At 40.7% G+C, this 15,564-nt stretch overlaps 1 protein-coding gene across 1 annotated transcript in view; it reads left to right on the forward strand.

Moving 5' to 3' along the window:
- GLP1R (glucagon like peptide 1 receptor) overlaps positions 1-14,084 on the forward strand; it is a 95,732-nt gene extending 81,648 nt beyond the window's left edge. Inside the window, exons 10-13 of the mRNA XM_061991269.1 lie at positions 94-182; positions 4,397-4,535; positions 5,360-5,401; positions 10,682-14,084. Of these exons, the coding sequence (XP_061847253.1) occupies positions 94-182; positions 4,397-4,535; positions 5,360-5,401; positions 10,682-10,849 (438 nt within the window). The 3' untranslated portion in view covers positions 10,850-14,084. The remainder of the gene's footprint in view (positions 1-93; positions 183-4,396; positions 4,536-5,359; positions 5,402-10,681) is intronic.
- Positions 14,085-15,564: the final 1,480 nt, after the last annotated feature.

The raw sequence follows: 15,564 nt of genomic DNA on the forward strand, positions 1-15,564 counted from the left end.
GGACCTACACATGCATACACAAACCAGCTTTTTTGAACACTTATGCACATGTATTTCCTGATGATGATATAAATCCTTCTTTCATTTCTCCAGGTAAATTTCCTGATCTTCATCAGGGTTATTTGCATCATCATCTCCAAACTACAGGCTAATTTGATGTGCAAAACTGATATAAAATGCAGGTATGTCATACGGTGGTCTGACACTTTTAGTGCCTATCAAAGTGGAATTAGATAAAGAGGTGCTTGAAAGGAGTGGAGTGATCCAAATGTATTTAAAGATCACGGGCCTTTAGTAATGCACAGGTGTGGTGTCATACATTGATATGACTGCTTGGACAGTGAAGCCAGGGCAGCTGTTACACCTGTGTTACAGATAAACAGAAGGCTTCACCTCCAAGTTCGTCACTTTACCATCTTCCATAATACTGGATGAATATTAATTAAGCAGATATTTTTTAAATGCCTGCAGCATACACAAGTACTGGATGTGAAGGTTCTTGAATGTGTCCAGAGGAGGGCAACAAAGCTGGTGAAAGGGCTGGAAGGAATGTCCTATGAAGAGCAGCTATGGACTTTGGGCTTGTCTAGTTTGGAGAAAGGGAGGCTGAGGGGTGAACTCGTTGCTCTCTACAGCTTCCTGAGGAGGGGAGTAGAGACAGAGGTGCTGAGCTCCTCTCCCCAGGATCCAGTGATAGGACATAGGGGAATGGTTCAAAGCTGCACCAGAGGGGGTTTAGACGGAACATTAGGAAGCATTTCTTTACTGAGAGAAATGGAACCGGCTAACTAAAGAGGTGGTTGATACTCCAAGCCTGTCAGTGTTTAAGAGGCACTTGGACAATTCCCTTAATAACGTGCTTTAACTTTTGGTCAGTCCTGGATTGGTCAGACAGCTGGACCAGTGATCATTGTAGGTCCTTTCCAACTGAAATAGTCTATCCTATTCTATGGATATTATATGAATATTATATGAAATATTCTGTGGTAGTCTAGCCTAGTCTAATTTGGGAAAAAAAAGAGAAAAAAGAGTGATAGAAAAGCTTCAATGTCAGTGAAGATCAAGACAGGTCATTTTAAGTATTGCTCCTTTTTCTTCTTGCCAGTTGTTACTGAAACAAACTCTCAATCTTGAATGCATAGGGTGTTTCAAAAGAGATGGGAGTGTTATCACAGAAATGTTCAAAGTTTATTTTGCAGGCTTCACCCTGTCCATGTCTGTATTCTTCCTGTTATTTAATCACCTTGCTAAAATTCATGGTCACAGCCTTCATTTCTGCATCTTGGAGAATACTTTTGTAATGCAGTCTGAAAAATAATGCAGAAATAACAAGTTAGCTATTGAATTAACTGATGCAGAGCTACATGTTGTGGTAGCTGGAGTGCAACTGGTGGTTGACTTATTTAGCTTGAAGTTGGGTATTTCAATGTTGCAGCCTTCTAAACTAGACATGGCATACATTTTGGTGAATTCTCATCACAGTATAGTGTTGCTTTGTATGTTACCTACCTTCTTTACTTTTTTGAAATTTTTGAAATCCTAATGTGTGTTTAGAGCTCAAAGCAGAGAAAAGGACTTATTTTAATGAGCTGGAGGTTTTTTTACTATATGTGACCTTTATTTGCTAGGGTAAAATTTGCAGTGGTGGAAGGGAAAGGGGGCAGGAGTGTTCAGTTCTGGTAGCTTGAAGTCATTTAAAAGTCTGATTGGAGATTCACCCTGTCAAGGGAGAAGGCTGTTGCCCTCCTGACTTCTGCAGGCAGCAGGAAGGTTTGAGCCCTTTCTCTGTGGAGCACGTTCATTCATTTCTTCATGTGGCACATTCAAAAGTCTGCTGTGTAAACAGAAAGACTTTATCAGGAAAGGATTCACTCAGCAACAGAACCTTCTTCACTGATGAAGGTTATAGTCTTGGCGGTCTGTTTATAGAGCTTGTTCATAGCCAGAAGCTTTGGGGAAGTCTTACCCAAAGGAGTTTGTTCATTGGTATACTTCTGATAAAAACAAAACTCAGAGATTCCTGTATCTGATTTTTTTCCCCCTTCACTCCTGCTCAAAGACAGTAGAAAAAAAATTTGGATGGAGAGAATGTGTTACTTTACACAAGGATCAGTCTAGGTGTCCTAGAAAGTCACTAGTTTAAGTATGTTTTTATATAGAAAGAAGAAAAGTGTTTTGTTTTCAGGCCAATCTTTCTTTCCTTCATTTCTCTTCTGTTGCCCATTCATTGATGAAGAGAGCTCACTGTTCAGCTTGGCAGCAAATCCTTTTTCTCTACAGAAGGTCTGGAGTTGTGGAGAAACCTCTGCCCTTACTTGGGGAAAGGATTTTCTTTAGGAGGTATTAGTTATACACACAAAGCTTTTTCATAGAGCTTTGCATGGTTTCCTGTTTAAGGCAGAGCTCTCCAAGTATCCTGTCTAGAGCAATTATCATTCATTAAATAAGCTAGGGGACTTCTGTACACCTACAGAACTCCCTTTTGCACTCCCAGAGCCAATGCAACCTCTCACTTCTACCTCTGCTTCAGGCAGGTGGTGGTGGAGCAGAGCCCCCATCATAAGCTTTGTTGGTAAGCTGCTTTAAACAAGTCGTCTATCCCCTAATTCAATGGTCCACCAAGGTCCACTAAAGATCTGCATTTCTGTTTACCTATATGTGTTTAATTTCAATACTTGCTGTGATTCACCACCCCTTGGTCCTTGCATATCAAAGACATTAGCAGGTCAGTGGATAGGCTGATAGAAGGCTTGTGCCTGGTATGTAGTAATCCTATGCAGCAGTACAGGATGGGCATCGACTAGGGAGAAAGCAACTTTACAGAAGACCCTGGGATGCTGTAGGACAACACGCTGAACATGATTCAGCAGTGTGCTCTTGTGACAACATAGGCTGAATGTATACTGTGCAGCACTAGCAAGACCATAGCCAGAAGGTCAAGGAAAGTGACTGGTCCCCTCTATTCAGCACTTCTGCTGCTTCTGGTGGCCAGGTTGAGGTCTTCTAGTACAAGAAAGACATTGCGTTCTGTCTCTCCAACCCCATAGGACTTGCATCAGGTTTGCATCAAGCTATTTCAGGGACTGGGCCAGCTGACATAGAAGGAGGTGATGAAAACTGGGTTTATTCAGTCTGGAGAACTGAAGACTAAGCAATTGCAGTCTTCCGCTACCTAATGGTGGTTATACAGAATATGGAGGTGGATTGTTTTCAGAGGTGCACTGTGAAAGGACAAGGGGCAGAGGTCATAAGTTATAGCAAGATAAATTCCAATTGCACGTCAGAGGTCAAAAAGTAATTCACGGTGAGAGTGATCTGCCACTGGAAGAGAGGCCCAGAGGGGCTGTGGAGAACCTCTGAGAGTTCAAAACTTGACTGAACACAGATCTGATTAACATGTTGTGAACTGGAGTTGGACCAGAGACTTCCAGAGATCTTTCCCAACCTGAATGATTAAATGATTCACAATAGCAGCAAACAGCCCTAGGGAACACAAGATCTTCAAAATACTGACAGCCCTGATAGTTGAGTGATTTTGTATCTGCTGAATTGACTCAAAACAGGTTGTTGTGAGATGTTGACAGATGATGTGGCCCAGGATAACCCTATAAACTCCTGTGTGAGGCTCAGGCATCTTTCATTATCCCGTTAGGGGGCTAGCATGTATATCTATCAAAAGAGAGTTAAAGGCCATTCTTGTGAATGTTTTCCTGTGGTTGCATCCCTGAGCATTGCTTTCTCGCAGGTGAAAAATGTTTTATTTCGGGTTAGTTTGTCTTTTTTTTTTCCTTTGCTAGCTGCATCTTTGAACTTGCCGTTTAAATCATGGAGTTATCACTCAATTTAAGACATTTTAACTGTTTTTACAAAGTGTTCTATAGTTATAGTTATTTATAATCTTTTGGAGATTTAACATAGCAGAGGTGGGAAGGAATACCCAGTACTCCTTCCTTTGCCAAGTTATTATTAAAAGATACCAGTTACTAAACAATTATTTCTTTCAAGCCATTAACAAGGTAAGTTTCAGTCATCTTTCCCACTTTAGTGATGGGGAAAAGGATAAACAGCAAGACATCTCAGGCACAAGAAAGCACATAGCTGTGTCCTGACTTTAGAAGAAGATTTTCCCGTACAGAACTTTGAACTCAGCAGCAAGTGGTCTGCAGTGGAGTTACAAGGGCAGTTAAAACATGTTGAAACCTACTAGTGTTATTTTGAGGATTTTTTTTTTCCTGAAACCTCTGGAGGAGAGGACCCTGGACACAAAGTGGTGCAGTGACTTAGCAAAGTTGACAACGTGTCAGGAGCAGAATGCAGAAACAGTGACTCCAGTAATCACAGGGATAAATGATAATCTATTCAGTGGCATTATTTTTTGCTTTCTTTGTGATCTTAGGCTGGCCAAGTCTACGCTGACTTTGATTCCACTGCTGGGGACCCATGAGGTCATCTTTGCCTTTATTACTGATGAGCATGCCAGAGGGATGCTGCGCTTTGTGAAGCTTTTTACTGAACTCTCCTTTGCTTCTTTCCAGGTAGCACTCACACTGTGCCCACATGAATAAGATATTTTTAACTGCTGTTTGGGGACCTGCTTTTCTCTCATTCATTGTATATTCCCCATTCTTTATATTTCTCAATTTATCACTGGATATTACAGCATTATGTCAGTGGAAGGGAAAGGGTGAGGGCTAATTTTTAACAATCAACTGAGATATTAGTGTCACACACTCTTACTTTCAATGCCTTAAATATACCATGGTAAACTGGTATTCCTATCCACATGTTAATATCTACTTCCTATGGGAAACCTCAAAGCCATAATGAAATTGTCTGTGATTTCCTGTAATTGTATAACAGCATTGCTGAAAGCACATTTTGTGCTTTCTCCAGTGTTTTTGATATTCCTTGGAAAATCTGTGCTGTGAGAGGTAACTGTCTCCAGCTGTAACTGCATATGAGGAGGATGTAGGTTTACTCTGTTTTTTTCCTTACTCGCTCGTGCATTCCCTGTTTATCAAGCACAGAGTTGGATTTCAGATCACTGTGAATTATTCACTTATGAAGTGTTTATAACTTGAAACTAGGTGAGGAAAAAGAAGGGGAAAGGAATTTTTAGAAAAAAATAACAGCTTTAAGAAATCAGTAGCTCCTTTTTTCCCGAGATTGTGTGCTTTGAGGTATAATTTTGTCAAATGTCTCCTCTGCCACAGGAGAGGTCACAGGGACCGTAGATAGTCTCCATCTTTCAGTTTTATATGGGACATGACAGTGTGGAGCCTCTATCCCTCTGCAAGATTGTTTGGAAAAGCAAGAGAACTGCTCTACTCACTGCTTTCCTGGTTTTTGTTGATTTCAGGGGCTGATGGTTGCAATCCTTTACTGTTTCATCAATAATGAGGTAAGAGAGACGGTAGTTGTTTCAATTTGCCTTATCAGCGTCCACTGTAGGAAATTGAAAATAGTCTTGAACTGTTAAATTGTCCTTGTTCAGGAGTTTTCCTTTTTTTTAACAGACCCTCCTCTGTACAGGTACACAGGACAACTCCTCAGACAAATGTTGCTGGAAGGAATTCAAGCAGTATAATTTAGGGCCACTATTTGTAAACAGGAAATCTTGCAAGTTGTCTTGCTCACAGTGGTATAATTTGCACTGCTGGAGCCTTTCTTTGACTAAGAATTATGGCTGCTGCTCCTAATCTATCTCATAGTGCCTCTTATTTGCTTGTTCAGATGAATGTGAGAGTAGATCCTGTCTTATTCAGAGAACTCAGCTCAGCTGGCTGGTGAAGTTAAGAGTCCTCTTGGCTAATTAATGCCTGTACAGTTGGGTTTCATTTGGTTTCCCCTAGGGCCCAGCTGCTTCAAGACATCATTATTGTCATTCAAACTGAACTTCATGAAGCAGTGAGCTCTCCCACAGGCCCAGAAGAAATATAGTTGGGGCTTTGAGTTATTTGATTGCACGGATTTTCTTCTATAGTTTGTGCTAAATCCCAGCCCTGTTGTGGGAAAGAGTATTGTACTGTTTCAGTACTGCAGGAATCTCTCTTTTTACCTTCTAAGCGATTACTATTATTCATTCATTCAGCAGCCAGATTTGCAGGGGAAGCAAACACTACTATTTTGGCAGCACCTTATTAAGTTTAATGCAGATCAGTGTATTTTACACTCATGCTAAATCTCTGTTTAAACATGGCATGGTAAATCAAGATCACCTATTGAGGGATGGGAATTGCAATCAATGGAAAAATGTTCTACTTGTATCATTATAGCCAGGCTGGAGTCAACAGAAAAGCAGCAGGCATCCTGAACTAAGCCTTGCAGAAGATTGTTCACTTTTGTAGCTTGCGGGTAAGGTTTCATTTAAGCGAGTATGTTAATTGCACGGCTTGCAAAAGTCAGAGGTGGGTAGCAGCAGGCTTTGCTCAGACATGAATTAGAGAATATTTATTTCAAATCCCTAGTACAGCTCTACAGGTGCACTTTAATCCTGAAGTGTAGCAGTGTCTACTGGTGCATCATGTATTTCTTTTGATTCATTCTGGCCTTTGCTCATACATCCCATGTGCAGCTGCAGCCAGGCCTCTCGTGAGTAATGCCCAATAATTTCCTCCATTTGAGGCAAGGGCAAAGCTACATCATAACCCAAACTTTGTTACAAACCTTGAAGCAGCTAGGATTGTTTTATTTGAGGAAGCTTATTGTGAAATAGCCTACCTACATTTCTAAGAGGTCCTCCAAATCTCCTGTTGCCATAGTTCTCTTGCCTTTGTAATGTAATTCATAAAATCTAACCACAGTGTCCTCAGCTTCACAGAAAGCTGACAGAGAATCTAGGATGAAATATTTTTCTTATTCATTTCTTCTTAAAAGAAGTGGAAAGGACTTTGTCATGCTCAGTTATCAGTATCCATAAAATAAATCCATGTAAAGAGTTTGGATTAGGTCAAGTGTCTTTTATTTCTTTTCTAAACTATATGATAAATTTGTCCTAAACTAATGAGAAACTGTTTTTTCTTCTGACAGATCATATGTGCCTGAAGACTGTCTTTGTAATATTTCTATTTTTCTCTGACTCAATGACTCCTTTTCTTTTTCTTTAACCATACAGAATGGAAGCTTTTTGTAAGTTTTAGTGCAAGATAAAGAGTAGAAATTAAGCTAGAAGCATATATTAATGTCCTTTTCTAGTATCTACTTCTGGAAAAAAAATGTGTTCATATTTCAGTCATATTTCATCTGAAATATCTGAGTATTGATACCGCTATATCTGGACATTGATATCTGGAATCTGATACTGCGCTGAAGCCAACAGGAGGGTCTCAACAGATTATCAACAATGTTGTTTTGCAAAACTAGATGGGCTTAATATGACCAAGTTTACTGCAGTTAGTGTTGTTTTCTGTAAGAAATATTCTAAACCACAGAGATGCTCCCTCTTTCACTAGAATTAGTTCAAGCTGGTTCAAATTTCAGTCTCTGTAGTCTTGCTCTTCCTCTTTGCCTTCCACTCTCTTCTACCTTAAAGAATCAGTCCTGATTCCAGGACTCCTCAATGTTTTTATTACTGCTCATTCTTTCCTTTTTCTTTACTTTTTTGTCATTTTTTATACAGACTATCCATTGAACTCCTCCATCAGTTCAGTTCTATCTCACTTCAGACCTACTTTCCTTTCACTATGATTGGTTGAGGTAAGGATTTTTGCGAAGACTTAACTGTTCTGTAATGAGATTCCATATTCATTGCCACGCTCTCAACGTCCTTGACATTGCATTAACCTCAGTCAGCTGCTCTCTTGAGAAGTCTTCTCCATCCTTAACCTCCATGACAATCTTTTCAAAGTTCTCTTACATCTTCCCTTTCTCTTTCAAATAAAAAAATCTTCATTTTTCCTCCTGGGAGCTTTGTTCTTGGTTCTCTTTTCCCTGGGTAGGTTATTTGGGGAATCTTATCCATACATGAAAGTTATTAGGCTAATTATTTTGCTGAAAGATCCATACATCTACTTCTGTGCTCAAGGACTGTCTCTTTACAAAATAAATCTTAACCTGTTCCCTCAGTCATACATTCATACACACACAGAATCATAGAATGGTAGGGGTTGGAAGGGACCTTTAGAGATCATCTAGTCCATCCCCCCTGCAGAAGCAGGTTCACCTAGATCAGGTCGCACAGGAATATGTCCAGGTGGGTCTTGAAGACCTCCAAGGAAGGAGACTCCACAACCCCTCTGGGCAGCCTGTGCCAGGGCTCCCTCACCCTCACAGTGAAATAGTTTTTTGTTATATTTAAGTGGAACTTTTTGTGTTCCAGCTTCATCCCATTACCCCTTGTCCTGTTGCTAGCTACTATAGCAGAAAGGGATGTCCCAACCTCCTGACACCCACCCTTTAGATATTTATAAATGTTAATAAGATCTCCTCTCAATCTCCTTTTTTCCAGACTAAACAGCCCCAGTTCCCGCAGCCTTTCCTCGTATGAAAGATGTTCCAGTCCCCTGATCATCTTGGTGGCCCTATGCTGGACTCTCTCCAGCACTTCCCTGTCCCTCTTGAGCTGAAGAGCCCAGAACTGCACACAGGGCTCAGAGTAGGAGACAGAGTAGAGAGGGAGAAGAACCTCCCTTGACCTGCTGGCAACACTCTTCTTGATGCATCCCAGATGCCATTGGCCTTCTTGGCCACGAGGGCACATTGCTGGCTCATATTTAGTTTATTATCAACTAGGACTCCCAGGTCTCTCTCTGCAGAGCTGCTCTTCAGCAGTTCGACAGCTCTTTAGGCACAAACTCAATTCAATATGGATATCAGAACTACTCTTTATCCTTTTCCTAACCCACAGAGAGAAAACTAATAGTCTGTCATTCAGATCCGTTCCTAAGACATCATGTCTAGTATAGTCTTTTGTTCAGGTCTTCCCATTCATTTCATCTGAGTCTTGCAGGCTGTTTGTGTCATAGCTCCAGGATACAGCTTGTCATGTCCAGATGCATTGAAGACTCATTTTTGTCCCTTTGACTGATTCTAAGTTACTCATTTATATTGCTTATTGACTTATTCTGTTAGTAAGTACATTTATGCATTTCTTTCACGTTCTGCTTGTAAATGTCTACAACCACTTTTCCCCAGTGCTATTTATGAAACCAGTTCTTTTCCAGGCCCACAAAAGGTACCAAGTACTGAAGCAGTAATATGATCACTTCTTCTCTTGCAGACACTATGGTCCCTGCATTTCACAGTTTCTCTTTCTGTCTTTATCAGGCTGTTTTCCCCTCATTCTTCTATGCAAAGCTATCTTTTTCTGGTGTCTTTGTGAAGCTTTTTACGCAATGGCCCACAGTTACCATAGTGAAACACAAGCTTCTATCTCAGTATCTTTCCTTCTGTCCCACTTTGATTCGGATACCGGAGGGACAGACTGTTATTAGAAATGCAGAGACGTGGCTGGTTTGCACCAGGATAGTGTTCCGTACAAGGACTGTAGCCCAGGCCTGACAAGCACTGCTAAAGGTAACCCCCAGGGAAGGCAATTGGTTAGGTAAGGCCTTGCTCCTTTTTCAGGGTTGCATCCCAGATTCAGCATTTCACAATGAACAAGCAGAGAGATATACAGCAGCTGGCTCCCTAGGAAGCTTCCCTCAGAGTACGAAGGTTTCATCAGCGTGGGTATGATGACAAACCTGCACTGGAACTGCCATAAACCTATTTAGTCTCTTGGTGGTTAGTACCAAAAGGAAACACTCCAGAGAAGGCTTGCTTGAGTGACCCCACCTATAGTGAGCTTATTTTAAGGCTGAAGTATATACCATCATGAATTGATTAGTGTAGTTGCACTCCTGCCTTTTTCTAGAGTAAAATGGTTCAATTTTATGTCCTCTGCCTTATGTGTTAAAAGCTAATGGAGGTTCTTATTTCAGTCAAGTGGCAAAACTTTGCTCATAGAACAGGAAGATCTGAATTCTGTTCTTGTTTGGTTGTTACAAAAATCTGGATAAACTTCCAAATGAGTACAGAGGTTACAGAGTTTAACCCAGAATCTGTGACTGGATAAGCATATTTTGTACCTTTGAAAAAGGCTGGTATCTGGAATGAGATACTGTAATTATTATTTTTAAAAGGTGAGGGAAAGTACGGTCTTTAATGTGCTTAATTGTTGGTTTTTCAATTCTGAATTAAACTTAGGAATTTAAAAAACCTGTTAATGTTTAAGGAAAACAAATAATCCAAGATAACACTGTTTAACTCAAACCAGAAGTTAAACCAGAACCTTAATAATACCTTTGGTGACAGTATTTGAGCAAGAAGACAGTCTTTTCAGTCATTTCATGGCTGATAAACAAAATCAACTTAATTGTTAGTACTGCTAGGGCATAGAGTACATTCAGTATTACAGATGAATACAATTTAGAATAAAATAATGAAAACGAGATTTCCTGATGCATAAAAGAGCTTTATTTCTACAAGTAAAAATGAATGCTGACATTATTTTAAACACAGGATAACCTTCAATGCACTAATGAGATAACTGGATTATTGGAAGAAAAGATATTGAAGATTTAAAGCACTGCCAGCTTTTCTCAGTAGTATGGTACCTTTTTTTCTTACCCTTTTCTAATGGAATCTTTTAAAGATCTGATCAGTTCTACCTTCCTTTTGTCTCTTTCCTTGCTTCTGTTAGGTTCAGATGGAGTTTCGGAAAAGCTGGGAGCGCTGGAGATTGGAACATTTGTATGTGCAGAGAGACAGCAGCATGAAACCTCTGAAGTGTCCAGCCAACAGCATCAGTAGTGGAGGCACAGTAGGCAGTAGTGTCTACGCTGCCACTTGTCAGGCCACGTTCAGCTAAGATTTCTGAAAGTGAATCAGACTGAGAACAATGAACTGCATAATATACCTGAAAACCCTTAAAATACCCAAGCAAGTGGCTTAAGTATACCATCTCCAGCAAGAAACTTAAGTATATACTGCTCATTGCCTGCAGGCTGTTGGACAAAAGTTTCTAGGGAAACCAATCCGCTAATGTAATCAATACATCAGAGGAAAAAAATGATCACATCTAAAGTAAGTTAAAAGAGTTTCTTCCTGTTTGCACACAAGGCCTCCAGCTGTCCAAAACTTAGGCATGGCATTGATCCAGTCTGAAACCACAGGGTCAATGGCTTATTACTGTTGAGTGGGTGAGCTGAGTGATTGACTGATTAAATTACAAGGCTACAGGGTATGATTATTGCCAAAAAAAATACATTTAGAATTTTATGGGAATAGGGTAAGGTGCTATCACCAGTTTTAGAAACAAAAAGACCAAAACGAAAGAACTTAGTGTGATACAACTTGTGTTTTAAGAGTCAGTTTTGTAGTAAGTTTTCCAAAGCTGAAGTTGAAAATCCGCTTACCTGTTTTCTGGGTAGGTGAAGCATGCCATCCTGAAGACTTATAGGTACAGTAGGTATCATGGTGGACATTTCTGAGTGGTCTTTTTAAGCTTCACTTGCAAACAAACAAAATTAAACAAAACCAAAAAACAAACCTAGTATCTGTTAGGGGACTCTTCTGCTATTAATAGGTGTGTGTTATCTCTGTTGACACGGGTGGAAATGTCAGCCCTTCCGTCTTCATGTGGTACTCTGCGTCTCCACTTAGCACAGCAGTGTTAACAGGGACAAGATAATGACTTGGGCTTCAAGAGAACATTTTCTTTCAGAGATATACACAGCTTCACATGCGTGCAAACACACAGCAGTCAGCTTATGGGCACGGCTGACCTTAACAGACCTCACCTACATGGGAAAGATGGGGTAGCTCACAGTGTGGGCTCAACTTTTCTTTCTCCAGCCTGGTTCGTTGTCTCCAGCCCCGAGATCGCGGTGAGGCGGTGGCGGGAAGGCGGTTCCGTGGCGGCCGGGGCTTCAGCACGACGGACAGCTCCCGCGCAGCCCGGCACGGGGGCTGCCCAACCGCCCGCAGCCTGCGTGCCTGCCACCGGCGCGGTCCAAAACACACCCCCCCCACTCTACCATCCTAAATTCAACGAACTTCCCTCCACCTGTTTAAAACTGTGAGGGCTCTTGCAGCACTCACGCTGCTAATTATGACGCCCTCCCCGATGTTTGCAAGAGTTGCTGGGGAAAAGAGAGGGTCCCTTTACAAGCAGGAAAGGATCCATTGCATCCCTTGATAAGCTTTACATACCTTTACACTGCTGTTACTTGAGCTCCCTTTAAAACAAAGAGTCAAAGCGCCAAGGACTAGCTCTGAGAATATCCCTGTCCATGGACTTCCTGTAATAAGTACCTTCCATGGTATTGCAGTTGGACTCCTCAGCAGAGATAAAACCATGCTTTCCAAATCTCTCTGCACTTGCATTTGCAGCCTCCATTGCCAAGATATTCTGGGATGTAATTCAGCATCCTTCCTGCCTAAAGCTAGATTGCTTTGCATGAGATTATTTAATCATTCTATTACAATTCAAATTGCCAACAGGGTGGATTAGTTTTGCAATCATCAGGTCAGAATTGAATTAGACAGGATGTGTTACCTTCTTCTGCTATAATGCTTGCAATGGAGCTCCGGGGGGGAAGTCAGCCATGGCTGTAGCAATCCACCACAGTTCCCAGGCCGGCTCATGTACATTTAGCATTCTGGCTTCTGTGTCCTACTTCCAGGCCTTCCCTTCTTAACATCAGTTGCAGAGCTGACCTTGGAATGAAGCACCTCAGGTTCTCCTGTACATTTAATAACTAGCTTCTGTGTTGTGTGATACCTGACTACTACATGTGTATGTTAGCTGGTGTCCTACAATTTAATTAATTAGCTTCCTGTACGTACAGAGTACGTTACCCTTAAGTGCTTTGAATCGGAAAAGACAGATGAAGTTAGTCACTGGTAGGTGAAAGGGCAGCATGATGACAGATGAAATTTACACCTGTATAACATACACAGAAAGGAATAATTTTACTCATGAATATTCAAGAGTGAGTGCTATTTTTTCAGGCCCTTGCTTAGTTGTGTGCAAACCTGGAAAAATAAAGTTTCTGCTTCTTGTCCAGCTGTTAGCAAGACAAGTTTTGCTATGCCAGCAGCAACTTACAGAAATGTTCTAACTTGCTCTTATCCTGGAAAAACTGTGTGTAACATGAAAAAGGACAGACCTATGAACAAATAGAATTCACTTAGGTAGTAACAAACCTACACTTGGTTGCTGTCACAAGATTCTTTCAGTAGTTTGACACACTTTTGAGTTACTAGGCTCTTTTAGCCCCTCCCAGTCAATTAAGAACTAAGGGCTCTGGGCCTATAAGAATAGCTCCAGCACCAGACATCAAACTTACCTTGGAAACTTCTGCCTTGTTAGAGTCCAAGGGCAAAATAAGATGACACAGTGAGACCGTAGCCAAGCAGAGGGTTGTGGTGGCATTTCCCCCCCCCCAACCCAAATAGCTCTTGTGTCTTCAAACCTTTTAAAATCCCCTCTAAGTACTGAGGGAACAACTTAGTGAAAGTAACCACCACCAAAGCAGAATTACAGGAATCATGTATTTTGAGAAATATTTTCAGCAAGGCCTAAACACCAATTTCTCCATTATACTTTATGTACTTCAGTAAAACCTTTTACAAGCCTTCATTGTTATTCATACCATCTCTTCTTCAGAATTTATAACATGCATTTATTTCAGTAGCATGAAGTAAGCAAAACAACATGACGCACTGGAAGAGAGAAACTGTATGATTTTTTTATTTCCTGTGCCTTTCAGCTTCATGCTCACTTACAGTGGCAACTTGTTTCATGAAGCATTAAATAGGAGTCTGTAAAATTCACCTGGACATAATGTAACTAGAGTTTACAGCAAAATAAAACTATATTTCCAGCATTGCTGCTATAAAGTTTTATAATTTCATGGATGTTACCTTATATTTAATATTTATTTGCATGTATTTCCTTGTTTTAAAAAGCACCCACAGAATCTAACTGTACAAGATGTCAGATTATCAACTCCCCAGAAACATTACACTGAAGTTTATTTTTGTCTTTGTGAATAAAGTTTCAGCTCACAAAATCCTGTCACTTCTGTATTTATTAAGAATCACCCACCTACTTCTTACTCTGTAATAAAGACAAACACTTTCTAAGAACAGAAAGATTCACAGTTCATGGCTCTCCCAAAGAAACAAAGCTTTATATTTGCAACTCTACGTCCACCATGAAATGGCCTTTGACCCCACGGAGGCTATGCTAATCAAAACCAAAGTTATTTGTTATGTTTAGCATGTTACTTGTACTGAGTCAGAAGGAATCAGTACTAATAGTGAGAACTCTTGAGAGGTTTTTATCAGAGGATAGTGGAATATGTGCAATTCCAGAAATGCTGTGGTTAGCTTTACATAGCGGCATTTGGAATTTATACTAGAGACCAATACTACAAGGTAAAAGAGTGCTGTGGAGAGCTGCTGAGAGATGCTTAGCAGTGTCAAACATATTACTTGTGCTTTAGTCTACTACTCTTTTTCCAATCCAATTACATTCCATAAAGGACAGTTCCTCTTGTTTCCCCAAGAAGCAGGTTCTAAGTCAAACCTGAAGAGTCTGTAATTTACATTAGAAAAGGCATAATGATGCTGTATTTGAAAGACTAATTTGTGACTTCTCAATTCAGTCCTCACAGGCATAAGCTCTACCAGCTGCTCTTCAATATGACTTAGTATTAATTATTTGTTTTAATGCAATGACTTCTGTGTTAAAAATACCAGGGGACTGTACAAGTACAGCTGAAGTATGTACAAGAAACATCATCAGCTGTGCTAAAAAAAGACTGAATTCAGTAACAGGGAAGATCTCCTTCCATCTGAAGGCCTCTTGCATTTCCATGTCTGTTCTACACTCACCCTAATTTTTTTTCAAAATGATGGTTAAATCATATTGCCTGACACAAATGTCTTTTTTTCTTATACTATGAATGATGAAAGTTGAATAATAAAATGATAGGAGTTGGAAGGGACCTCTAGAGATCATCCAGTCTGTTCATCTCTGTCTCCCTGGGCAGCATGTGCTAGTAAATCTGTAAAATGTATATGAAGCCAACAGGGAACTTGCATTAAAATCAGGTGTTTGTGTTACAAGACATAAGTGCAGGCAGAAGCGGCCACTTGTTTTAGGTATATTGATAGTGCCTCGTGTCTTGATTCTTCAAAAGGAGAAAACCTGCCAGGCAGTGCTGGGAAGAAATGCAGTTACAGAATCACAATCTTAAGGGTTAAAAGGGACCTCAAAAGAATATGTAGTCCAACCCCCCTGCCAGAGCAGGGCCACCTAGAGCAGGTCACACAGGAACTTGTCCAGGTGGGCTTTGAATGTCTCCAGAGAAGGAGTTAGCAATTCTACTCAAGATACTGTCTAAACCCCGGCCTTCCTGCTAGTGGCAAAGGTCACCACCAGGTGCCGAAATTCACCAGGTGCCCAAATTCAGCAGCTGACACGTTGACAGCTACAGCTGTTAACAGCCGTGTGCCTCTCGGTAACGATTTTGCTGCCCGGACCCCATATGCCCAGGAAACGAGACCAGAAGC

The sequence above is a fragment of the Colius striatus genome, chromosome 2 (assembly GCF_028858725.1).
Source record: "Colius striatus isolate bColStr4 chromosome 2, bColStr4.1.hap1, whole genome shotgun sequence".
In the NCBI taxonomy this organism is placed as follows: Eukaryota; Metazoa; Chordata; class Aves; order Coliiformes; family Coliidae; genus Colius; species Colius striatus.